At 35.7% G+C, this 26,495-nt stretch overlaps 1 protein-coding gene and 1 long non-coding RNA gene across 2 annotated transcripts; both read right to left on the bottom strand.

The window, feature by feature from the left end:
* Positions 1–1,863: 1,863 nt before the first annotated feature.
* On the bottom strand, positions 1,864–26,331 carry LOC107562854 (laminin subunit alpha-3). The gene is made up of 29 exons (XM_016247597.1): positions 26,120–26,331; positions 24,943–25,053; positions 24,722–24,840; positions 24,262–24,458; positions 21,948–22,001; positions 21,686–21,837; positions 20,566–20,676; positions 18,997–19,108; positions 17,580–17,747; positions 17,278–17,471; positions 16,996–17,182; positions 16,476–16,633; positions 15,638–15,737; positions 15,435–15,551; positions 14,449–14,619; positions 14,213–14,355; positions 13,012–13,194; positions 12,761–12,909; positions 11,935–12,097; positions 11,453–11,580; positions 11,135–11,291; positions 10,941–11,051; positions 10,707–10,849; positions 4,770–4,887; positions 4,505–4,642; positions 3,278–3,408; positions 2,838–2,969; positions 2,614–2,718; positions 1,864–2,525 (listed from the first exon to the last, which is right to left on the bottom strand). Exons 1-28 carry the CDS (start codon positions 26,321–26,323, stop codon positions 2,625–2,627), a joined length of 3,945 nt encoding a protein of 1,314 aa, XP_016103083.1. The 5' UTR covers positions 26,324–26,331; the 3' UTR covers positions 1,864–2,525; positions 2,614–2,624.
* On the bottom strand, positions 22,739–24,464 carry LOC107562869 (uncharacterized). The gene is made up of 3 exons (XR_001606039.1): positions 24,262–24,464; positions 23,089–23,199; positions 22,739–22,986 (listed from the first exon to the last, which is right to left on the bottom strand). It is a non-coding gene; the product is annotated as an uncharacterized lncRNA (long non-coding RNA).
* Positions 26,332–26,495: the final 164 nt, after the last annotated feature.

Raw genomic sequence — 26,495 nt, 5'->3', positions numbered from 1 at the left:
AGCAACCATTTACCAATAACATTTTGTTTACTGATTTAAAGAAAATAAAGTGTGAGGAACTTGGCACATGGTACAAATCCGTCCATTGGTAAACTTTTAAATATTCCAGTAGCACTTTCACTATTAACTAGTAACAGTTTTTCCTAATTGTCTGCTTATTAAAAGTAAGGAAGGTAGTTGTAGTAGTTGAGCTGATGACCTGAATCAAAAACCGAGAAATGCAATTTTTTTAAAGTCAATTTAAAAGCCATTTCTGAAAGCAGACAAAGCCAGTGACTAGTTCTCACAGTCAAAAACCTTTCAAACTCAATGACACTTTGATGAAAATATCACTCACTTTAAAACCATACTACATGGTTTATAAATTGCAATGCAATACTGTGAAGAAGACTGCACGGTAGTTACCTATAGGCTTGCTTTCCTCCTCGCCATCCATAGCTGTTCTAGTTCAGAAAACACAACAGAGAGAGAGGAGCTTGAGTCAGATGGAGCTCCACAGACACACATCTGCTGCTTCTCTCGTGTGGACTGTCAGACTGAACGCCATTCAGCACATAACCGCCATCTACAGCCTTTAGACGCCTCGGAACCTTTCAACTTTTGTCTTGAGAATCAAAGCACGCAGTGATTTGCTGTTTCGATGTGCTAGCGGAGGATATCTGCTGGTTAAAGCCTGTAAATGTAATGAGGATGCAGCAAAACATGTGCAATGATGCTGATGCAATGAATGAACGAACGAACGAATTAATGAATGAATGCACTTTTGAAGGCATATTTTTCTCACCCAGTTGAAAATATAGGTCATACTTTATTTCAAGGTTCAGTTCTCACTATTAACTAACTAAAACTATGAATTTTGCCTCAATAAACTCCTATTACGTACGTCTGCACGTACGTCTGCAAGAGGTCTGTTAAAGATCACTTCATTTGGAAAGCATCTGCTCTGTGCAAACATCTCTAAGATGTCAATTTGACATGCATTCTAAATCATAAACATCTTAAAGACATCCTCTGAACGTCTATTTGACGTCTCCGTGATGTATGTGTGGTATTTGCTGCTTATTAATAGTTATCACTGATAGCACTCGTACATCACAGAGATGTCTATTTGTCGTCTGCATTTACATCTGCGAGACATATTTATTTATTTTTTGTTTGCTCATCTGCAATACGTCTATAGGAACGTTTAGAAAGTGTCTTTAAGATGTTTATGTTTTAGAATATATAGGTCATACTTTATTTCAAGGTTCAGTTCTCACTATTAACTAACTAAAACTATGAATTTTGCCTCAATAAACTCCTATTACGTACGTCTGCACGTACGTCTGCAAGAGGTCTGTTAAAGATCACTTCATTTGGAAAGCATCTGCTCTGTGCAAACATCTCTAAGATGTCAATTTGACATGCATTCTAAATCATAAACATCTTAAAGACGTTCTCTGAACGTCTATGTGACGTCTCCGTGATGTATGTGTGGTATTTGCTGCTTATTAATAGTTATCACTGATAGCACTCGTACATCACAGAGATGTCTATTTGTTGTCTGCATTTACATCTGCGAGACATATTTATTTATTTTTTGTTTGCTCATCTGCAATATGTCTATAGGAACGTTTAGAAAGTGTCTTTAAGATGTTTATGTTTTAGAATGTATGTAAAACTGACATCTTAGAGATGTCTATCAGATGTTTGTATACAGATGCTTTCCAGATGAAGCGATCTTTAACAGACATTTTGCAGATGTGCGTGTGCTATCTGGGTAGTTAGGTAGTTGTTAAGTTTAGGTATTGGGTAGGATTAGGGATGTAGAATATGGTCATGCAGAATCTGTGCTTCATAAGTACTAATAAACAGCCAATATGCATTATTGATCAGCAGTGAAATACTCAGACCAGTCACTTAAATCACCTTCTTTTGCCCATTCTGATGTTCGGAATGAACTTCAGCAGATGTGTTTTGACCATGTCAGCATGCCTAAATGCCATGTGATTGGCTGATTAGATATGTGTGTTAATGAGCAGTTGAACAGCTTTACCTAATAAAGTAGCTGGTGAGTGTGTATAATATCCATGCAAGATTTAATGCACTTTAACTTGTAGCAGCCAAATATTAGTCTAAAACTTTGTCCACATAGAATTATAGCTATTAAGTAAGCCATAGCAATGCAAAGGAGTTGTATTCCATGTTTAACATTTTATTGTGTTTCATCACCACAAAATGCTATTAAACACAATGCATAATCTGAAATGTGGTGTAAAAGTACAGGCAAGCATTCTCTCAAGCCAACTTAGATGAGCTCAATAACACAGCAGAAGTTTCCAGAATTGCTAAATTGTCATTTGATTATCTTTTACAATGCAGTTGTTATATCTCTAATGGGACAATGAAATTAAAACTACCACAGATGTGCCATGAAAATATATGCAATGCAGCAGCTGGTTAAAGTGAGTTGGTTATGCTGTAATATAACAGCATTTCTTCCAAAGATCTCCATGTGAAATGTCTGCGTCAGATACTCCTCGCCTCTGGAAGCAACACAAAGCAGACACTGAGTTTGCTGTTAAATCAAAACACAATGTTGTCATGTTGCTTTAATCGTGATATTAAACCAACCAGCTATGCTGCTACATATCGCGTGCGGCGCTGCATGTGTTCAACAGCACGTCTCCTGTGGAAGAGTAAGCGCTCAGATCCTCCGCTCTATATAGAGAATCAGGTCTGCAGACACACAAACACACACATGAGCTGACACTGAACACACAATGTAAATATAGGTTTATGAGGGCATTTAAGCAAGTGGAGACACAGAAAGTTCAATAAATGTTGCAAATAATGACCTCCTCAGATAAAGGTTGGAGATGCAGCCCTTAAAGGTGTCTTTGCCCAGGATCACGCTGGACGAATACAGTCCAGATGAAGATCCCGTCACTCTCTGGCCAACATCTTCTTCATCGATTCGAAGTTCAGTGCTAAAACAAAGGTGAACATCAGTATGAAGAAAAAAAAATAGGAAAACTTATGTGCACTTCAAATGCTTATAATTACATGTGTCTGCATTTATAAATATATGGAGAATTGTTTGCATTCTAAACCATTATTTAATTTAATGAGCCCCACTGGCTACAACTTGTGTTTTCATTGTTATTTTCCACCAAAAGTGAATGTTACAAAATGCAAATGTTACTGTTGTACGCTGTCAAATCATATTAATTACTGCAATCGGCAAAACTATATAACAACTTCAAATGATCTGTTTTCCCAGGCCAATGAATCTTACCGTTGGCCCTGTCCAGAAACAGTGAGATAATGCCATTCTCCATCCCTGTACTGCTTAGTAGATTTCCAGACGCTGCCTTGGAATTTCAGGAGCACATATCCGCTCTCCATGGAAAGCTCAATGTCTTTATTCTGCCACAGAAAAATCACAGCGCCGATGATAAATACACAATGAGACGTGATATGCAAGTCTTCTATAAAAGCAGACTGTGATATAGGATTATTTTGTTTAAAACTCATATAAAATAGGAAGCTTAACATAAAAAAAGTTAGAAGAAAATGTACTCACATTCTATATTTTAGAGATATTTAAGAGATATTAAGAGGGATAGAAATTATTTTGCTACAATTAATTAACTAGTTTGTGTCACTTGGCATATGCATTTTAAAGGGTCAGATTATCTTGCACAAGACACCCCACACAGCAAAAAAAAAAAAATAATAATAATTTTGCTTGTTTTTAATTAAAAAAAAAAAAAATTAATATATATATCAGTATGTGTGTGTGTGTGTGATATTGTAGTTTTTTTGGAACATTGTAAAGTATGTTTCCATACATGCTATAGACAACAAATAAAGTATTTCTTCAAATGTGACTAATGCTAATGTATTTTCTTGGACTGAAATATATGGAGGGCAAAATATATATTTTTAAATGCCTTAAAAATTATTTATATTTTTAAATTATATTTTCCAAAATATACAAAAAATGGCCAAAAAATATATTGGTATAAAGTATATTATATATAAAATTGATCTATCTCTCTCTCTATCTATCTATCTCTCTCTATATCTATCTATCTATCTATCTATCTCTCTCTCTCTCTCTATCTATCTATCTATCATCTCTCTCTATCTATCTATCTATCTATCTGTCTGTCTCTCTATCTATCTATCATCTCTCTCTCTCTATCTATATATATCTCTATCTATCTCTCTCTCTCTCTCTCTCTCTCTCTCTCTCTCTCTCTCTCTCTCTCTCTCTCTCTCTCTCTCTCTCTCTCTCTCTCTCTATCTATCTATCTATCTATCTATCTGTCTGTCTATCTATCTATCTATCTATCTATCTATCTATATACCTCTTCTGAACATTTTTGTTTTTACACACAAGGATTAGCATTCAGAGTTTTCCTCCTAAATTACTTAAACAGACAAACCCACTAATTAGAAGAGAGTGTGCACATGCATTTGACCGTATAGTGTGTGTAACTGTGGAAGAGATCCGCACATTTTTGCTGTTCTGCAGCAGGATGCCGTCTGGTTTTGTACTCCTGAAGCCCAGAGAAAGACTGACATCGTCCAAGCTGAAGTCTTCATGGAGTTTCTCCAATGCACTGCCGAGGCTGAATTCAGCTTTCCTCACCATCTGGAAAAGAGCACGACGGATAAGAAATTACACCTTTCTGTGTTTCATCTGGGTGAATGCTGAAGAAACCAAGCTAGCATATTACCTTTAAAGGTAAATATAAATAATGAAAGATTGACTGGATTACCAGTAGCTCATTATTGCAGCCTCTGCCGATGCCCACTTTCTCTTCAACGCTCGGGGTGGGGCCGCCGGCGGTGCCAATTTTCACACAGCCTTTCAGAGCCGGGATAGTGATGTTGTATCTATAATAAAGTAATTCAGAATTAATAAACCATCATACAATTGTTCTGAAAAGGTCAGAATCACATTTACTTGTTCTGGGTCATGAACTGAGAAATCAAATTGCCCTCGATGTTTTGACATATAACAGGTAAGTTGAGAAAAACAGTATATTAATTGCCTTCCTTGTGATCTTAACACCGTATCTGCATCAGATGCGAGCGTTGTTGCGTCACGCTGCGAATGCGTTTCTGTTTCATGTCGCAAGCAGCGCGAGCACTTGGAGTACATCAGAAATACGTATGTAGAAATATATATCTGTACCCTGTTATGGATGCTTATCTACATTCTCTCTGTATCTTTAATGCAACTTTGTCAGTGGTCTCTGTATATTACTCTCAGCTCTTGGTTTGAGTTCTGTCTTCTGGTATTGATGTCTATTTGTTTCTGTTCCTTAAACCTGGCTTCTAAAGTGACCTTGGGTGTTGGAAAGGCACTATATAAATACAAATTATTATTATTAGAAATAGAGTGGGACATCAGTTTACTGTCGGCAGTATTGCGGGTAATGCAGGTTATGCTATCAGATCACTTTTGCAAGTAACTAGTAAAGTAACGCATTACTTTTTTTAGTTTAGAATGCTGTCATTCACGTATATAATGCAATTTTATTAACCAATGTCTTTGCTGCTGACCGTCAGTGATCACATTTGCCAAAAATACAACTTTTTTATATTAAAAACAAACAAGCAAGCCCAGCCCCGACGAGAAAAAGTAATGCAAAAGTAAAGTAATTAGTTACTTTTTTAGGGAGTAACACAACATTGTAATGCAAGAAACGTCCCCAACACTGACTGTCAGGGATTTGTTGTGTCCATCCACATCACATCCAGTGTGGACAGAATCACTGATTATAATGGGTTCTGTTGTGTTTAGGAAAGAGCTCCCGATCGTGTCAGTGAAACACTGCTTGTTTGTTTGCTTCATTTTACTGTGGACTTGTTTTTAAACACGACAGTTCGACACAGGCTTTACAGAGAGACTGAAATGAAAAAAAAAGATGATGCAGTGCTGAATCGGACGCAACACATAAGCGTGAGTAACTGTGTTTTTACCACTACTGCATCGTCTGCTCCTGATTGTTTGATGTGTATTGAGAATTTATATGTTTTTAACCCAAATGACCCATGTTGATTGCAGAGTACATCACAGCAGCGTCCAACTATTATTTTAATATGCAAAACTGTTCAGTCATAGCAGTGGACGTTTAGTTTTGAGTCTTGAATGTCCCCCGCCTATAAAAACAGAGCGATCTGCAGAGAGGCTCAAAAACAGGACAGAAAATAGCCTATTACTTCTAAATTATGATGTTTTTTATGATGTAAAACTCTTGCTAACATTATAAGCAGACCTCAAATAATAAAAAGTGCAGTTCATGGTCCCTTCAAAGGGAAGACATTAAGACACGGACCTCTCACGCAAAGTGTTTGGTATCCCGCCGACGTAGAAGTGCTTGAACGTTTGTGGAATGATGTCCGTACTTTTGACCTCGGTGTTCCCAACTCGGACTTTAAACTCTCTTCCAGCAATAATCAAGATTTTGACATCTGTTTCCTGAAATACAAAAGACAGAGCGCAATTGAATTGTCACTGCCGTGACTATGTACAACATAAAGTTGTACATAAAAGTCAGCTTCGCTCTTCCTTACCGAAGAAAGGCTTGCTTTATCTTGACTGCTGACAGGCTCCAAAATATTCATCTTGTTTTGGCCACGCAGAACAACGTAGCCTTTCTCAAGAGAGACGCTGTAGAAAAAGTCCTGATAGGGTATGAAGAAAACAAAAAAATGAAAATCTCAAAAAATAATTTTATGGGAAATTTGTATTAATTAAAGACACATCAGAAAGGCTCAATAGGTATGACCACATTCTTACATTCTCCTCGTCTCCTAAATACAGCAAAAGAGCATCCTTAGCTCTCGTTTTCACTTTCTGATTGATCCACAGATAGTTGGGAGATCTTTCAAGCAGGACTTTGGCGTAACCGGTGCCTTCATAGTAATCTGACTCTAAGATTGTCAGTGGGATTTGTCTGAGAAAATAGAAACAGATTTTACTTACATTTTCATAAAATGTATTTCATACAGTTTTCCATTCATGCTGCATGTGATCTTTAAATACTATTCTGAATATGTACACGCAAATGTAGTGACTGTGATTACTGGTTATATTGTGAATATACTGTATTATTACTTATTAATGCATCAGCATCTCACCATTCACATGTTGAGAGCTTACCTCTTGCAAGGGGTTTCTAAGTTAATATTAACTGCATTCTTAAAGTTGTACAGACTGATTAATTTGTCATTGAAGGTGGAAAACTCAATGCAGCCCTTGTATTTGCCATAGTTGAGAGAGGCAGGCAGCTAAAAAAGAGAGAAAACAAACATGTGTGAGCCTGCAGCACAAAAGCAGTGTTAAGTCGCTGGGGGATATTTGTAGCAATAGCCAACAATACATTGTATGGGTCACAATTATACATTTCTCTTTTATGCCAAAAATCATTAGGATATTAAGTAAAGATCATGTTCCATGAAGATATTTTGTAAATTTCCTACCGTAAATATATCAAAACTTAATGTTTGATTAGTAATATGCATTGCTAAGAACTTCATTTGGACAACTTTAAAGATGATTTTCTCAATATTTCGATTTTTTTTGCACCCTCAGATTCCAGATTCCAAATATTGTCCGATCCTACACTCTTAAAAATAAAGGTGCTTCACGACGCCATAGAAGAACCTTTTTGTCTAAATGGTTCCATAAAGAACCTTTAACATCTGAAGAACCTTTCTGTTTCACAAAAGCTTCTTTGTGGCGAAAGAAGGTTCTTCAGATTATAAAAAGGTAAGAAAGAGATGGTTCTTTAAAGAGCCTTTGACTGAATGGTTCTTTGTGGAACCAAAAATGGTTCTTCTATGGCATCGCTTGAAGAACCTTTTGAAGCACCTTTATTTTTAAGAGTGTAACAAACCATACATCAATGGAAAGCTTATTTATTCAGCTTTCAGATGATGCATACATCTCAATGTCAAAAAATGTACACTTATGACTGGTTTTGTGGTCCACGGTCACATATGTACTTAAAAATGCACGAAGAATTAAAGAGCCATCATCACACAAAATCCTATAGGAGAAAAAAAAATGCATATTTACTTTGAAGTCATCGGGATAACCTCCTACATAGAAGACCACTTTATCTGGACTGAGATCCAGCAGGTTGTGTGTTAGTTCACCCAGGTTTTCTTTCAGCTGTGGCGGCTTCGGATTGATTGACGTGAACTGCTTTGTTTGAATAACTTGTGCATCTTGATATATTCTAGATGACATATGGGGGAAAAAAACAGGTGCATATAGTGGATAAAATATAACGCAAGAGACATTTGACACTGTTAGTAACCAAAATGCACTACGGTTTTAGTTTGAGCATAAGCAAGCAAAAGCCCCAAGAAAGGATAAATCAACATACTTCATTCCTTTAAATAGACACACAACTTGAACATATTTACCAACAGCTATATGTGAAAAAACACAGCTGTTTGCATATACATGAATGCAGAGGTGATAGTTCAAAATTCAGCATAATGTTAAGAAATCATGCATTCAGCCAAGATTATATCGGAAATGGTTTGGAAAGAGACTAATGCATAGGTGAAACCTTATAGATGCTGTAGGAGATGCTAACAAACACATTCACATTCAGAAAGTAATACAAATATTGCATTTTTTCAAATGCACTGTAGTACACGTGTGGTAAAGCGTATGCAATAATACTGCAGCAACTCCACTTTCACTGCGTCTAAATGATCACACTTACTATGCAATACCGAGAAATGTAATTTTTCATTTTATTGACAGGAATAGCACACAGCTTTGAGGAAGTAATGGAGAAACACTGGGATTCAAACCAAACTGTTTCAGCCTAAAATAAATCAATACCAATAGTTGTTGGGTTTTTTTTAATTGATGCATGTTACTATACCTGTAAATGTCGATTTTGTCGAAGAAAGCCAGATCAGATGAGGACTCAGTGATGCTGGATGCCTCAATATTGTACTCCTCTCCATTGAGCTTATAGATGACATGCAGGGTGTTATTGCGAAGAACCATTCCGATGTAGTCTCCGGATGCCTGCCAGAACATTTAACGAATGCATTATGAGGCTCAAGCTAAAATGATCCTACCTGAGCTAGCCTGAAAAGATTTGAGTGATTTGAAGTTGATCACACTCACGTCTTTGTTTCCGAGGTACAGCACGAACAGACTGTCATCATTTGTCTGGCGTCGCTGCCGGATGGGTTTCTCGGGTCTCTGGAGGGACAGGGTGAGAGCGGTGTATGCCCGCAGGTCATCCAAGTCTCGCGGCGGACGCAGCTCCACATGCCCTTTACCCGTGAATTTCATAGGCACAGCAATCTGCACAAGACCGAAACATTAAGAAGAGAACTATACTCTCAGGAAAAAAGGTACAAAAGCTGTCACTGGGGAATAACCTTTTCAAAAAGTATACCTTTGTACCTTATTTATCCCCAAAAGGAGCATATTAGTACCTTGAAGGTATGCATTAGTACCTAAAGTGTACATATTAGTACCTAAAAGTTAAATATAAGTACCTTTTGAAAGGGTACCAGACCAGTTACAGCTTTTGTACATTTTTTTTTTTGCATGCAACATTTTTAGGTTCATGCTCAACATACTAAACCCCACTTTAAGGACTGTGGTCAGTGTAGATGCCATGTTTAACTAGACAACCTTGAAAACAATTGGAAAATTGGTTATGGGTTGTAAAAATGATATACACTAAAAATAATTGTAACCTAAAAACGGTAGCATCTAAGTACTGTGGTTTAATTTAAAGGGACAGTTCACCCAAACATGAAAATAGTTTGTTATCGTTTACTCGCCCTCAAGTCGTTCCAAACCTGTGTGAGTTTCTTTCTTTTGCTGAACACAAAAGAAGATATTTTGAAGAATGTTGGTAACCAATCAGTTACCGGTAGCCATTGACTTCCACAGTATATGTATATATATATATATTTTTTTTTAAATACTATGGAAGTCAATGGGGTCTATTGACTGTTTGGTTACCAACATTCTTCAAAATATCTTCTTTGGTTACCAACATTCTTCAAAATATCTTCTTTTGTGTTCAGCAGAGGAAAGAAACTTTTGAACAACTTGAGAGTGTCTGTAAGGGAGATTAAACTCTATTTTAACTATTTTAGATTAAATAAATGCATTTATAGAGCAAATCATGCTTCACTTTTAAAAGGTATAGGGGGAAAAAACCTGACAGCATCAACAGCATCTTTATTTCAATCCATATGTCTTGTCACAATTATTTCTACTCATATTTGAGATGATTTTCTAAAATCAAATGTGTTTGGAAAACGTTAAGTTGCTTTACACTTCATTTTCAGTGGATTGAATTTAGAGTGTAGAATATATGAAATGAATAGTCTTACTCTGTTAGCAGCATTATCAATATAGTACAAGGTTATCCTATTTAAATCAGTGTGATAAACGAGTTAGTAATCTAAAGTAGTCTGATTACATTACCTAAAATGTGTAATGTAATGGATTACATTACTGACGATTTTTGTCATGTGATTTGGAATCAGTTACGGATTACAATTTGTAAGTAATCTACCCAGCTCTGCCTATTACTTCTAAATTATGATGTTTTTATGGGTGCAACATTCTTGCTAGCATTATAAGCAGACCTCAGAGAACATTATGAAGTAATAAAAAAGTGCAGTTCGTGATACAGAAAGACACGGACCTCTCACGCAAAGAGTTGGGAATCCCGCCGACGTAGAAGTGCTTGAACGTTTGTGGAATGACGTCCGTCATTTTGACCTCGGTGTTCCCGACTCGGACTTTAATCTCTCTTCCTGCAATAATCAAGACTTTCACATCTGTTTCCTGAAATACAAAAGACAGTGCAATTTAATTGTCACTGCTGTGACTTTATACAACATCTTAAAGACAAAAAGTCAACTTGGCTCGTCCTTACCGGAGAAAGACTTGGCTTGTCCTGACTTCTGACGGTCTCCAAAATATTATTTTTGTTTTGGCCACGCAGAACAACGTAACCTTTCTCAAGAGAGACGCTGTAGAAAAAGTCCTGATAGGGTATGAAGAAAACAAGAAAAGAACTAAATAAAATAATAATTACTTTAATGGGAAATGTGTATGAAAGACTCTTACATCCTCCTCGTCTCCTAAATACAGCAAAAGAGCATCCTTAGCTCTCGTCTCCACTTTCTGAATGATCCACAGATAGTTGGGGAATCTTTCAAGCAGGACTTTGGCGTAACCGGTGCCTTCATAATAATCTGACTCTGAGATCGTCAGTGGGATTTGTCTGAGCAAAAAGAAACAGAAATGGATTTTACTCAATGTGATGTTCGAAGTCACTGTTCTGAACACGTACATGCAAACCAATAGTGATTATGGGTTATATTGTGAATATATTATTGCTTATAAGTACATCAGCATATCTCCAGTCACGTGTTAAGAGCTTACCTCTTGCAAGGGTTTTCCAAGTTAATATCAACCGCGTTCTTAAAGTTGTACAGACTGATGAATTTGTCGTTGAAGGTGGAAAACTCAATGCAGCCCTTGTATTTGCCATAGTTGAGAGAGGCAGGTGGCTAAAAAAGAGAGAAATGCTCTTTTTAAAAACATATATGTATTTAAAAAATGCACCAAGAATTAAACAGCTCCAGTTTTTACAAGTAACACGAGTCACATAATCAGATTACTTTTTTTTCCAAGTAACTAGTAAAGTATTGCATTACTTTTACAACAAGTTTTTTGTAATTAAAAACAAATAAGCAAGCTCAGCTCAGACAGAAAGTAATGCAAAAGTAACGTAATGCATTACTTTACATAAAAAGTGACTAGTAATGTAATTAGTTAAGTGTTTATGAAGCACTATATCATAATGCATTAATTTTAAAAGGAACTTTCCCCAACAAAATCCTATAGAAAATATGCATATTTACCCTGAAGTCATCTGGATAACCTCCAACATAGAAGACCACTTTATCTGGACTGAGATCCAGCAGGTTGTGTGTTAGTTCACCCAGGTTTTCTTTCAGCTGTGGCGGCTTCGGATTGATTGACGTGAACTGCTTTGTTTGAATAACTTGTGCATCTTGATATATTCTAGATGACATATGGGGGAAAAAAACAGGTGCATATAGTGGATAAAATATAACGCAAGAGACATTTGACACTGTTAGTAACCAAAATGCACTACGGTTTTAGTTTGAGCATAAGCAAGCAAAAGCCCCAAGAAAGGATAAATCAACATACTTCATTCCTTTAAATAGACACACAACTTGAACATATTTACCAACAGCTATATGTGAAAAAACACAGCTGTTTGCATATACATGAATGCAGAGGTGATAGTTCAAAATTCAGCATAATGTTAAGAAATCATGCATTCAGCCAAGATTATATCGGAAATGGTTTGGAAAGAGACTAATGCATAGGTGAAACCTTATAGATGCTGTAGGAGATGCTAACAAACACATTCACATTCAGAAAGTAATACAAATATTGCATTTTTTCAAATGCACTGTAGTACACGTGTGGTAAAGCGTATGCAATAATACTGCAGCAACTCCACTTTCACTGCGTCTAAATGATCACACTTACTATGCAATACCGAGAAATGTAATTTTTCATTTTATTGACAGGAATAGCACACAGCTTTGAGGAAGTAATGGAGAAACACTGGGATTCAAACCAAACTGTTTCAGCCTAAAATAAATCAATACCAATAGTTGTTGGGTTTTTTTTAATTGATGCATGTTACTATACCTGTAAATGTCGATTTTGTCGAAGAAAGCCAGATCAGATGAGGACTCAGTGATGCTGGATGCCTCAATATTGTACTCCTCTCCATTGAGCTTATAGATGACATGCAGGGTGTTATTGCGAAGAACCATTCCGATGTAGTCTCCGGATGCCTGCCAGAACATTTAACGAATGCATTATGAGGCTCAAGCTAAAATGATCCTACCTGAGCTAGCCTGAAAAGATTTGAGTGATTTGAAGTTGATCACACTCACGTCTTTGTTTCCGAGGTACAGCACGAACAGACTGTCATCATTTGTCTGGCGTCGCTGCCGGATGGGTTTCTCGGGTCTCTGGAGGGACAGGGTGAGAGCGGTGTATGCCCGCAGGTCATCCAAGTCTCGCGGCGGACGCAGCTCCACATGCCCTTTACCCGTGAATTTCATAGGCACAGCAATCTGCACAAGACCGAAACATTAAGAAGAGAACTATACTCTCAGGAAAAAAGGTACAAAAGCTGTCACTGGGGAATAACCTTTTCAAAAAGTATACCTTTGTACCTTATTTATCCCCAAAAGGAGCATATTAGTACCTTGAAGGTATGCATTAGTACCTAAAGTGTACATATTAGTACCTAAAAGTTAAATATAAGTACCTTTTGAAAGGGTACCAGACCAGTTACAGCTTTTGTACATTTTTTTTTTTGCATGCAACATTTTTAGGTTCATGCTCAACATACTAAACCCCACTTTAAGGACTGTGGTCAGTGTAGATGCCATGTTTAACTAGACAACCTTGAAAACAATTGGAAAATTGGTTATGGGTTGTAAAAATGATATACACTAAAAATAATTGTAACCTAAAAACGGTAGCATCTAAGTACTGTGGTTTAATTTAAAGGGACAGTTCACCCAAACATGAAAATAGTTTGTTATCGTTTACTCGCCCTCAAGTCGTTCCAAACCTGTGTGAGTTTCTTTCTTTTGCTGAACACAAAAGAAGATATTTTGAAGAATGTTGGTAACCAATCAGTTACCGGTAGCCATTGACTTCCACAGTATATGTATATATATATATATTTTTTTTTAAATACTATGGTAGTCAATGGGGTCTATTGACTGTTTGGTTACCAACATTCTTCAAAATATCTTCTTTTGTGTTCAGCAGAGGAAAGAAACTTTTGAACAACTTGAGAGTGTCTGTAAGGGAGATTAAACTCTATTTTAACTATTTTAGATTAAATAAATGCATTTATAGAGCAAATCATGCTTCACTTTTAAAAGGTATAGGGGGAAAAAACCTGACAGCATCAACAGCATCTTTATTTCAATCCATATGTCTTGTCACAATTATTTCTACTCATATTTGAGATGATTTTCTAAAATCAAATGTGTTTGGAAAACGTTAAGTTGCTTTACACTTCATTTTCAGTGGATTGAATTTAGAGTGTAGAATATATGAAATGAATAGTCTTACTCTGTTAGCAGCATCTCGCGCTTGCTCAATCAGTTCCTTTATCTTATTAATATTATCAGACACGTTGTTCCCGGCGCTGATCTGAGAATTGATCTCATCTATTTTATCCAGCAGGGATGGGATGGAGCCGCTCACATTTCTGACTGTCAGACGGAAAGAACAGAGAAAGAAAGAGAATAAAGTTAAAGAGGAAGTTGTTGAAGAATGTGATTAAACACAACAGGTGCAACACTTACCGGTCATTTCCACATTATTGAGAACATTGTCGATATTCGAGACAGAAGGACTAATAGAGATCTTGGTAACTTCTGCTTTGATGTCGTTTAGCTGGTTCATTGTGTCACTCGTGGTGCGATTGGCCGCCGCTGCCGCTTTCTTCGCCGCGTCGATAATGTTACCGATGTCATCTGTGATCGGACAGAATGAAAACTTATTTTCAAGCATATTTGTGTCCATGCTGAAAAATCAGCTAACTGTCTTAAAGGGACAGTTCACATAAAAAAAATAAAAATAAAATTCTGTCATCATTCACGCACCCTCAGGTCGTTCCAAACCTGTACGAGTTTCTTTCTTCTGCTGAATGCAGAAGACGATATTTTTGAAGAATGTGTGTAATCAAACAGCTGACGGTAGCCATTTACTTCTATAGTATGGAAATAAAAAAATACTATGGAAGTCAATGGCTGCCGTAAAATTTTAAATATCTTCTTTTGTGCTCAACAGAAGAGAGAAACACATACAGGTTTGGAATGACCTGAGGGTGAGTAAAAGACGACAGAATTTTCATTTTTGGGTGAACTGTCTCTTTAAGCTAGTCTACGCTCTTAAAAATAAAGGTGCTTCAAAAGGTTCTTCAAGCGATGCCATAGAAGAACCATTTTTGGTTCCACAAAGAACCATTCAGTAAAAGGTTCTTTAAAGAACCATCTCTTTCTTACCTTTTTGTAATCTGAAGAACCTTCTTTCGCCCCAAAGAAGCTTTTGTGAAACAGAAAGGTTCTTCAGATGTTAAAGGTTCTTTATGGAACCATTTAGACAAAAAAGGTTCTTCTATGGCATCGTGAAGCACCTTTATTTTTAAGAGTCTAGGCAAGGAAGCTGCTTAAGAAACAATCCTCCAAATGGATGTCATACAGAATGAACTGAGCTATATGAGACTGACTGTATGGAATGGGCTTGTTTTGTCCTCAGAGTCAAATGTCAAGCAGTGCTCTTTTCTCACCTCTCTGAATGCCCTTCAAACCCTCCTGGACAGAGAGCAACTCCTTTTCTAGAGCTTTCTTCTTCTCTTCAGCAGCTTGCAGGCGTTCCTTCTGATTACTGAGGTCTTTAGTTGCTCCTGATGAAGACAGAATAACAGTGTTTAAATAACAAATGATTGATTATAGTTTTAATCTAGAGTTGTAATTTTAAATTCATACAAACCTTTGAGATCTTTAGCTGCATTTTTGGCAACTTTAAGTAGGTTATTGCCATTGCTTTTCAGATTTGTTGCCCTGTTGATTAAGTTCCCTTCACTGACGTCCTGAAAAAAAAAAAAATTATAATAATAAAAAATCAACACATGTATGTTTGGTAACATACATTGACCCCCAAAAAAGTGCTTAAAAACTCAAAGTCACACTTAACCAAATTTATTTAGTTTTTTAATTTAATACTTTATATTTTTAGGGGATTTTATTGTACTAAATTATATTTATACAGTAGTTGTGATCCATTTAATTCCCGTCATTCACTTTTTAAGCATAGACCTGAAAATGAAATTTTCAAATTCAAATTAAATTTCCAAAAAAAATCCAAATTAAATATTGAATGCTTTGGAGCACAGACTTAAGTTTGGTCTCTTTTTAAAGAAGACACTGGGCACATTATTGCTGAAGTATTAAAAAAAGTTATAGACATTTAAGTTAATCGAGTTAAGTTAAAACTGCATGAAAATCAAAACAAGTTGTGTTTCAAATATGAGCTTGATATTTCAAAAAATTAGCTTTCAGTGAAATTTCGCCACTAATTAATTTTTTTTTTTTCAGAACTATATAATCTGAAAAATAAATAAATAATTGGAGTACACTGTATCTTTTGTTTTATCATTTTAAACGTATTTTTGTGAAGTGTTGGCTTGGAAAGTGTGCTTGTGCTATATATCTTGAAAATAAATGCTATATGGTTTGATTTTGTTATCCAATGCAATGCCATTCATTTTCCAGGGCCGCTGTATGTATCCTAACTTTGACATTCATGCGTGTTTGGTGATGTCTCCTACATTGAGTGCTTTGCCTGCCGCATCTTTGGCCTTCTTCGCCGCCTCCTCTGCAGCGTTGACAGCGTCGGTGATGTTTTTGTACGCCTCTATCCCAGAGAGAGCGGTTTGCACACCAGAGCGCCCACTCACATTCTGTACAGCCCTACCAAGGCAGGTTACTCGTTTTCATCTCGTAAAACTAAAACTGAAATAAAAACTAAATAGACATAAAAACAACAAAAGTTAATAAAAATGACAAAAACACAAACTTACTAACACTTTAACTAAAATGAACATGAAAGCATAGAAAATATAAATGTAAAATCTAATTAAAAATGATATCAATTATACTTAAACAACACTGATATTTAGAATTATATATACATTTTTATATAAATATATAGCTATATAATTATAATAATTAATAAGTAAATGAAAAGTGTTTTAGGTCAATTAATATTTGTTACCGTGGGATTATGTAGGAAATGCATACACACATACATACATAATCTGCCTTCATATATGCTAAATATTGTTTCTTATTTTTCTCTTTGACCTGGGAATATTTGTGTCATGTTTCTTATACTGTCTCTGTGTTTCTGAAGGTTTACCATTTTGCTGTCACTGAACATATTCAGGACGTCCTCAGTGTCTTTCAGCTGTTTCACCGCAAGAACAATCTGATCCTGGACAAGGTCTCTCTCACGCTCCAGATCTTTCACTCGTTTCTGAAAAAAACAAAACAAACAACAACCTAATGTACATTCTCTATTGCTAGCATGTGTTTTTGTGCTCTGAGGATTGTACCGTTCTAGATTCTTACCAGAATGTCTTTAAGGCCTTCAGTGTTGATGTCGTTCTGATTGATGGCTTTCTTCACCGTATTATCAGCCTGTTTGAGCAGATCCTCTAACTCTTTCAGTTTGGCCTCATAGCTGCTCAGTAGATCGTCAGCACGCTTCGACGCCGCTTCATTCTCATCGCACTGCTTTAAGATGTTTTTGACATTCTCTAAAACTACAATGAAAACATAAATGTGAAATGGCCAAACATTAATACTGCAACTCTCAGTAATGATTAGGTGATAGCTTAGACATGCACAAGCTAAATCGACAGTAACTGTACATTTGTTTGCTTCAGCTTGCTCTTTCCTGGCTGCATCTTTCTGTGTAGTGAAGTGTCGTTTTTCCATCTCCTTCACCATGTTCTCAGACTGTTCCAGGAGTTTGGCTAAATCTGCGTTGGGCAAAGCTGATCCACTGCTGTTTGTGTCCATCAGCTGCTTCAGGAGCTCTGAAGAACAAATACAGTACAAATATCATACATACAGTGCATATTTCATTCCTTAATCATTATTACAACTAAAAAAGGGGTAAATGCAGTAGCATCATGGTAATAACATAGTATCATTCAGAACTTTGAAATGTTTTCACATCTTTCACATTCATTCATTAATGAGAAGTTGTTGAGAAGTTAATGAGAAGTTGCTTATTAATGAGTGAATGTTATGAATTTTGAACGTTACTGTGTTATTATCATGTTATTACTGCGTTTACATCTTTTTAAGTATATATACAAAAAAAAGAGAACTTTCAAATTACACATAAAACCATAATGAATTATACATTTAAGTTGATTAAATTCCTTTGAATTTATGAACTCGTGATTGCTAAAAAACAATCCAAATGTATGAAACCTACATATTTATTTCTAACAAAACAACAAATATTACTACACATGTCAAACAAAATAGATTTCATTTTATTAAATTATTTTACTTGCATAAACCTTAAAAGTGATATTTTTCATGCCGCAATGGTTCATCAGAAGGTATACATAATCATGTTCATCAATAAAATTCAGTCCCAAAAGTGTGTGAGATATGGGGAAAAGGTTCAATATATATTACAAAAAATTTTTATACATTAACATAACTTACATTACAAAAAGTGTTTTTGACACTAATGGTGCTCCATACATACTGGGCGAAAATGACCTGAACACAAAATGTGTAGTATTTTTATTTATTTATTTTTTATTTTTTTTTGTATCTCTTCAAGGTCAAAATGAACCGAATGCGTTATGAGGGATAAAATAAATCATAGCCTTTGGGAACAGTGGCTGGAGACATTCATTCAGCTCGGGTCTGTGTATTATGGCATTGTTCACAGCACACAGGATCTGTCAGGACAGGCCTGCTATTCAGTCATCCTGATCCTCAACAGTGAGAAAACACCACACCTGCGGCCATTTACCAACACAGCATACAAAAGCAGCACTGCTAACCCAGTTTGACAAACCCATGACATCTGTGTACCTTACTTACCCCTAAACGGTACAAATGAGTTCCTTAAATGTACATATCAGTAGCTTTTGAAAGGGTGCCGCCCCAGTGATTGTTTTATACCTTCTTTTATGAGAAGGCTTATTGCTATACAAATAAATGAGCAGCTCTACAAAACAAGTCTGTCCTCATTCATTGCACAGAATTACAGGTAATGCATTATTATTAATATAAACCCCAAATCTGTTTGTGTTTTACCTTGTATTTTTCTGAGGAGGTTCTGTGTCTCGGTGTCCAGATCTTTTGCTCGTTCGTGGCTGTTTTCAGCGTTAGAAAGTGCTTTCTGCGAATCCTCGGTTTGCTTCCAGACCTGGACATACAACGGCTTGATAAAATATTTGATCTCCAGCAAGTGTAATGAAAATAGAGAGATCTCAGATCTGAACAGCCCAGCAAGCAGCAAACATCCCATACGACAATAAAACAATATATATTTATTTCTGTCCAAAATATATATTTTTAATATATGCTAAAAATATGTTGTAAACTGTGAAGCTCAATTAAATATATTTTGAAATTGGAAATATATTTAGCTTCAACATATAACCAAAGAAAAAAAAAACCTTGATGATTTTTCTTCAAATGTGAAATGTGATTATATTTTCTTGGACTGAAATACATGGAGAGCAAAAAAAATTATAAAAATAAAGCTTTAAAAAATATATAAAAAAAAAAAAAATGCATTTTCAAAAATGGCAAAAAAAATATATAAGCAAATATATTTACATAAATATATTTTTAGATGTATTTTAACACATATAGTTGTTGGCCCTTTTTTGTATATTATGAAATATATTTTAAAGAATATATTTTTTGATGCACGGGATTTCTCACTTGCTTATAACAAGCATTCTGCATGAATGGAAATATATTTAGCTTCAACATATAACCAAAGAAAAAAAAAACCTTGATGATTTTTCTTCAAATGTGAAATGTGATTATATTTTCTTGGACTGAAATACATGGAGAGCAAAAAAAATTATAAAAATAAAGCTTTAAAAAATATATATATAAAAAAAAAAATGCATTTTCAAAAATGGCAAAAAAATATATAAGCAAATATATTTACATAAATATATTTTTAGATGTATTTTAACACATATAGTTGTTGGCCCTTTTTTGTATATTATGAAATATATTTTAAAGAATATATTTTTTGATGCACGGGATTTCTCACTTGCTTATAACAAGCATTCTGCATGAGATCTGCATGTTTTTGTATCAGAAAACATATCTTCAAGTACCTGTTCTTTTAGACTGTCCATATCTTCGCCCAGATTAGAAACATCTTGTTCCAGCTGGTTAATTTTAGGCACCTGATTGTCGACGGTAGAGCTGAATGTGTTCACCAGGTTCTGAAAGAAAAAAACACCATGAGTATTAAGAGCTAAATGAGATTTGTTGTTCATTATTCATGCATGTTCTGCAAAACATGGATTTCAGCATTAACAAAAACTGGATCGCAGAGTATAGTCTGGGTCGTTATTGACATTGCGTTATGAAAATATCAAACAGACATCTGCTCTGTTGATGCTTATTGAGTTTGGGAACAGTTGTATGTGGTTTTGTAAGGTGTTGTCAATCTCTCCATTGTTTAAAAGACAGACCTGCAGGAGAATAAGGGGGTTTACAGGCTGTTTGCAGTGAAAGCACATGGAAAAAACATTCAAAAGAGACTTTTGATGCACGGGATTTCTCACTTGCTTATAACAAGCATTCTGCATGAAATCTGCATGTTTTTGTATCAGAAAACATATCTTCAAGTACCTGTTCTTTTAGACTGTCCATATCTTCGCCCAGATTAGAAACATCTTGTTCCAGCTGGTTAATTTTAGGCACCTGATTGTCGACGGTAGAGCTGAATGTGTTCACCAGGTTCTGAAAGAAAAAAACACCATGAGTATTAAGAGCTAAATGAGATGTGTTGTTCATTATTCATGCATGTTCTGCAAAACATGGATTTCAGCATTAACAAAAACTGGATCGCAGAGTATAGTCTGGGTCGTTATTGACATTGCGTTATGAAAATATCAAACAGACATCTGCTCTGTTAATGCTTATTGAGTTTGGGAACAGTTGTATGTGATTTTGTAAGGTGTTGTCAATCTCTCCATTGTTTAAAAGACAGACCTGCAGGAGAATAAGGGGGTTTACAGGCTGTTTGCAGTGAAAGCACATGGAAAAAACATTCAAAAGAGACTAAATGCAAGTCTTTGCTCTTAAAAAAATACAAAATAGGAATAAGGTTTGTCAAATGGATCACGTTTATGAAATGCAAATATGTTAGACATGCATGCATTTATTTTATTAAAGTAATGGAAACCTTTGCTGACTAGACCTGCTTATAAAATTAGGATTTTTTTTCTTCTTTTTTTTTTTTATAGGCTTAGTGGTTGAAACAACCTTTCAAGTGCTGTGAATGTTCAGTCATGTCTGTAAATTTCGCTGAATCACCAAATTGCCCACAGAATGTTCCAGACTCCATTCAATGCATTGGATGCATTTAATGCATTAATCTAACTGTGCATTATGCTGATGAGTGAGCTGATGTGGATTCTAAGGTAAATGATAAACGCTATGTTATTTCGAACCACCCACTGATTTCATGCAACAGCCCTTAATAACAGAACTGTGTGTGTGTGTGTGCGTGTGTGCATGCGTGTGTGTGTGTGCGTGCATGTGTGTGTGTGTTTGATAGACCCTAACATGATCACAGTTGTTCTATGTGCAGTTATAACTTTTGACTTTCCATTGTATAACTTACAAATTACAGCATTATATAGAATTCACCCTCGGTGGAAAAAAAAATAAAATCTTTCTCAGGACAGAATATTGAGGAATAAGAAAGGATAAATCAGGGAAACTACAGAAGGAGATGAAGGAATACCGTTGTGGCAGTAATGGCTTCTTCAAGCTTCCTCAGATGTGCTTTTGATGAAGGTCTGAGAGAGTCCAAATCCAGTTGATCTTTAATTCTCCTCAGCTCAATATCAAGCTTTTCCAGATCATTCAGTAATGTCTGTGCACAGTTATCACACTCTGAAAAAAAAAATCACGCACACCGTTACAAAATAGCACAGGACAAGACAACAAAAGCAGATACTGAAAACAAACAGTGGAACCCTGTGGTTTGTGTGAAAATCCTCTACCTTCACACTGCTCTTCTGTATTTGTGTCTTGGAGCTCCAGAGAATTCCTGCACACTATGAAAGACACAAGACATATTGGGAATGAAGCTATTCAGAGACAAGATTATTTCAACCCTCCATTGCAACATCTATCTATATATCTATCCTTTTTACATTAGAACATTATTTTCATGGCAAATGGTAAATATGCACATTCCCAAATGTTCAACCAAATGTTCGTTACTGTACAATTGCTAATTTTTGTTTGGTTTTTGTATTACAAATTTTCTGAAACGTTATGTTTGAATATGCAAATGAGGCATTATCATAGGGGGTATTGGACCGAGGGAATTTTGGATTTATCTTTTTATCACTCCATAAATCAGAAAATACTGTCAATAGGCAAAAAAAATAAAAAAATTTTAGGAATACAATTTTAAATAAAATCAAGTGAATGATATATGAAAAATAACCCTTTGTAAAACCCTTAAGTATGTCTCTTCTGCTCAACAAGGCTACATTATTAGATCAAAAATACAGTAAAAATTGTGAAATATTATAAGTGTTTTCAATATATTAAACTGTAATGTATGTCTGTGATGCGCAGCTGTATTTTCAGCATCATTCCTCCAGTCTTCAGTGTCACATGATCTTCAGAAATCAGTATAATATGCTGATCTGCTGCTCGAGAAACATTTCTGATTATTATCAATGTTGAAAACAGTTGTGCTGCACAATATTTTAGTGGCTGTAATTGAAATCCACAGATGTGAACAGATAAAGTGCAATAAAAGAAACACAAAAGTGTATTTTGGGGGTTTTCTGTCCACTGGTCTGTAAAAACACTTTAAGAAAAGCCAAAATGCCCAAAATATCAATATACCAGCAGTCTCTCGCCTCAAAACTGTCAGTGCTTTTTCTGTCACAGATGTGAGTCTTACTTGTTGGCATTGTTGCTGAGAGGACATGGGCACGCGCTGCATCTCCTCTGTGCTGCATCTGAGTAAAATCCATCTCTACAGCGCTCACAGTGATCCCCTGCTCTATTATCACCGCAGTTCTGTTCAACAGAGCATGTGTGTTACTCAATTAAACAGAAAAATAAATGTGTGCACAAGCAACAAATCCACGGTGCGATACTAAAGACAGAGCGCATTATTACCAGACATCGGCCGGTGTTTTCCTCGCACTCGTTAGAGAAGCTGTTACAGGAGCAGCGAGCACAACGAGCAAACAGACCGCTTCTGTCCAGATAGAAACCAGCAGAGCATCTCTGATGACAGACAACAGGGAGTGTTTCAATAAATCAATAAAGTCATTAATCAAAAAAACTTTTCATTACTGGTAAAACAATGCACAAAACAAAAGTGAGAGAGAGAAAAACTAAACACAAAACATATGAAATACTTAACTTTTTTGAGTATTATTGAGATGCTATTATGGTTTTTATTATTTTAAATCAGTTTTATTTTTATTTATTTTTCATTTTTATTTTAGTTAATGTTTTATGTATAACAGATTGTCAGAGGTGAAATATACTGATAAATTGAAAGAACTTTGTCAAAAGTAAAAGCACTCAGACAAAGAATATATATATATATATATATACCCAAAAGAATAGTTCATCAAAAAAAAAAACATTATTTTCTCAATGCCAGGCTATCACCACATATTAGATTTGAATCTCAAATCTGTCCTGAAACCATTTAACTGAACTTGTATGTTGGAATTGAGTTGTTCATAGAGTGTACACTTTAGTTGCATTCAGCAATCAATAATTATAGCTTTAGTGATCAATGTAATATCTCTTCATGACCATACCATTTACACTGGAATTAATGCACTGGCTACACAAGTTCATCTACATATCAACATATTTGATTGACAAAAAAAAAACGGCATATATTTTAAGTCATGACTCTGGTACTCTAGCGGTCTAAATAAAAGAGTAAGAATTAAGTGTTAATCACAATCTACACTTTGTACAAAATAAGAGTATTCACTATAAAAAGTGATTTCAGAATTGTAAATAAAACAAAAAATATATATATTGGAGTACATTTTACAAGGAAATACCATTTCATAACTACTTCAAAATTACACATTTAATTCAATGCCATTTTTGGAATTAATTGTGAAATTACAAGCAATTTCTGAGTGAAAACTGATTCTACAGCACATTTTTTGTTTCAGTGCAAGTACTTCACACCTCTTTATACAATATAGAATTATGTGAGCTGAATGAAATTATATGCAAAAACTGTATTCATCCATCATCACATTTCAATATGAACCCATTTTCATTCACACAAATGCATAGAATATTTCTCGTTACCTGTGCATCGTCCACTGAAGGGATCTGGATGCGCTGTGCATCGTTGACCGCTGGATACTGAACTCTCTGAGTCCACTCTGCCTGTTCTCTCTGATGCTGCACACTCCTGTGTCCGGGTCTGGGTCCCCCACAAACCAGCACAAGCAGGGCCCCGAACGCAAGGGCCCTCAGTGCTGCACTCCGCCACGCCGCTGATCCTGACATTCCCGAGAAACATTTCTGATTATTATCAATGTTGAAAACAGTTGTGCTGCACAATATTTTGGTGGCTGTAATTGAAATCCACAGATGTGAACAGATAAAGTGCAATAAAAGAAACACAAAAGTGTATTTTGGGGGTTTTCTGTCCACTGGTCTGTAAACACTTTAAGAAAAGCCAAAATGCCCAAAATATCAATATACCAGCAGTCTCTCGCCTCAAAACTGTCAGTGCTTTTTCTGTCACAGATGTGAGTCTTACTTGTTGGCATTGTTGCTGAGAGGACATGGGCACGCGCTGCATCTCCTCTGTGCTGCATCTGAGTAAAATCCATCTCTACAGCGCTCACAGTGATCCCCTGCTCTATTATCACCGCAGTTCTGTTCAACAGAGCATGTGTGTTACTCAATTAAACAGAAAAATAAATGTGTGCACAAGCAACAAATCCACGGTGCGATACTAAAGACAGAGCGCATTATTACCAGACATCGGCCGGTGTTTTCCTCGCACTCGTTAGAGAAGCTGTTACAGGAGCAGCGAGCACAACGAGCAAACAGACCGCTTCTGTCCAGATAGAAACCAGCAGAGCATCTCTGATGACAGACAACAGGGAGTGTTTCAATAAATCAATAAAGTCATTAATCAAAAAAACTTTTCATTACTGGTAAAACAATGCACAAAACAAAAGTGAGAGAGAGAAAAACTAAACACAAAACATATGAAATACTTAACTTTTTTGAGTATTATTGAGATGCTATTATGGTTTTTATTATTTTAAATCAGTTTTATTTTTATTTATTTTTCATTTTTATTTTAGTTAATGTTTTATGTATAACAGATTGTCAGAGGTGAAATATACTGATAAATTGAAAGAACTTTGTCAAAAGTAAAAGCACTCAGACAAAGAAAATATATATATATATATATATATACCCAAAAGAATAGTTCATCAAAAAAAAAAACATTATTTTCTCAATGCCAGGCTATCACCACATATTAGATTTGAATCTCAAATCTGTCCTGAAACCATTTAACTGAACTTGTATGTTGGAATTGAGTTGTTCATAGAGTGTACACTTTAGTTGCATTCAGCAATCAATAATTATAGCTTTAGTGATCAATGTAATATCTCTTCATGACCATACCATTTACACTGGAATTAATGCACTGGCTACACAAGTTCATCTACATATCAACATATTTGATTGACAAAAAAAAAACGGCATATATTTTAAGTCATGACTCTGGTACTCTAGCGGTCTAAATAAAAGAGTAAGAATTAAGTGTTAATCACAATCTACACTTTGTACAAAATAAGAGTATTCACTATAAAAAGTGATTTCAGAATTGTAAATAAAACAAAAAATATATATATTGGAGTACATTTTACAAGGAAATACCATTTCATAACTACTTCAAAATTACACATTTAATTCAATGCCATTTTTGGAATTAATTGTGAAATTACAAGCAATTTCTGAGTGAAAACTGATTCTACAGCACATTTTTTGTTTCAGTGCAAGTACTTCACACCTCTTTATACAATATAGAATTATGTGAGCTGAATGAAATTATATGCAAAAACTGTATTCATCCATCATCACATTTCAATATGAACCCATTTTCATTCACACAAATGCATAGAATATTTCTCGTTACCTGTGCATCGTCCACTGAAGGGATCTGGATGCGCTGTGCATCGTTGACCGCTGGATACTGAACTCTCTGAGTCCACTCTGCCTGTTCTCTCTGATGCTGCACACTCCTGTGTCCGGGTCTGGGTCCCCCACAAACCAGCACAAGCAGGGCCCCGAACGCAAGGGCCCTCAGTGCTGCACTCCGCCACGCCGCTGATCCTGACATTCCCGTGTGAAATAACTCGTGTTGCGCTCAGGTACGCTCTTCTTAAAGAGGGAGAAAACGCCCCAGACCTCAGATGAACCAGGAAACTGAGTCACGCTTAGCTATGCAAAGAGGTTAGGCATGTGCTGCACTGTAGTGTAGTGAAAAACACACACATTCACTCGAGAGAGAC

This window comes from Sinocyclocheilus grahami, unplaced genomic scaffold, assembly GCF_001515645.1.
Source record: "Sinocyclocheilus grahami isolate Dianchi unplaced genomic scaffold, SAMN03320097.WGS_v1.1 scaffold844.1, whole genome shotgun sequence".
Classification (NCBI taxonomy): Eukaryota; Metazoa; Chordata; class Actinopteri; order Cypriniformes; family Cyprinidae; genus Sinocyclocheilus; species Sinocyclocheilus grahami.
The sequence above is the reverse complement of the archived record's forward strand: the minus strand, read 5'-3'. Positions and strand labels throughout refer to the sequence as shown.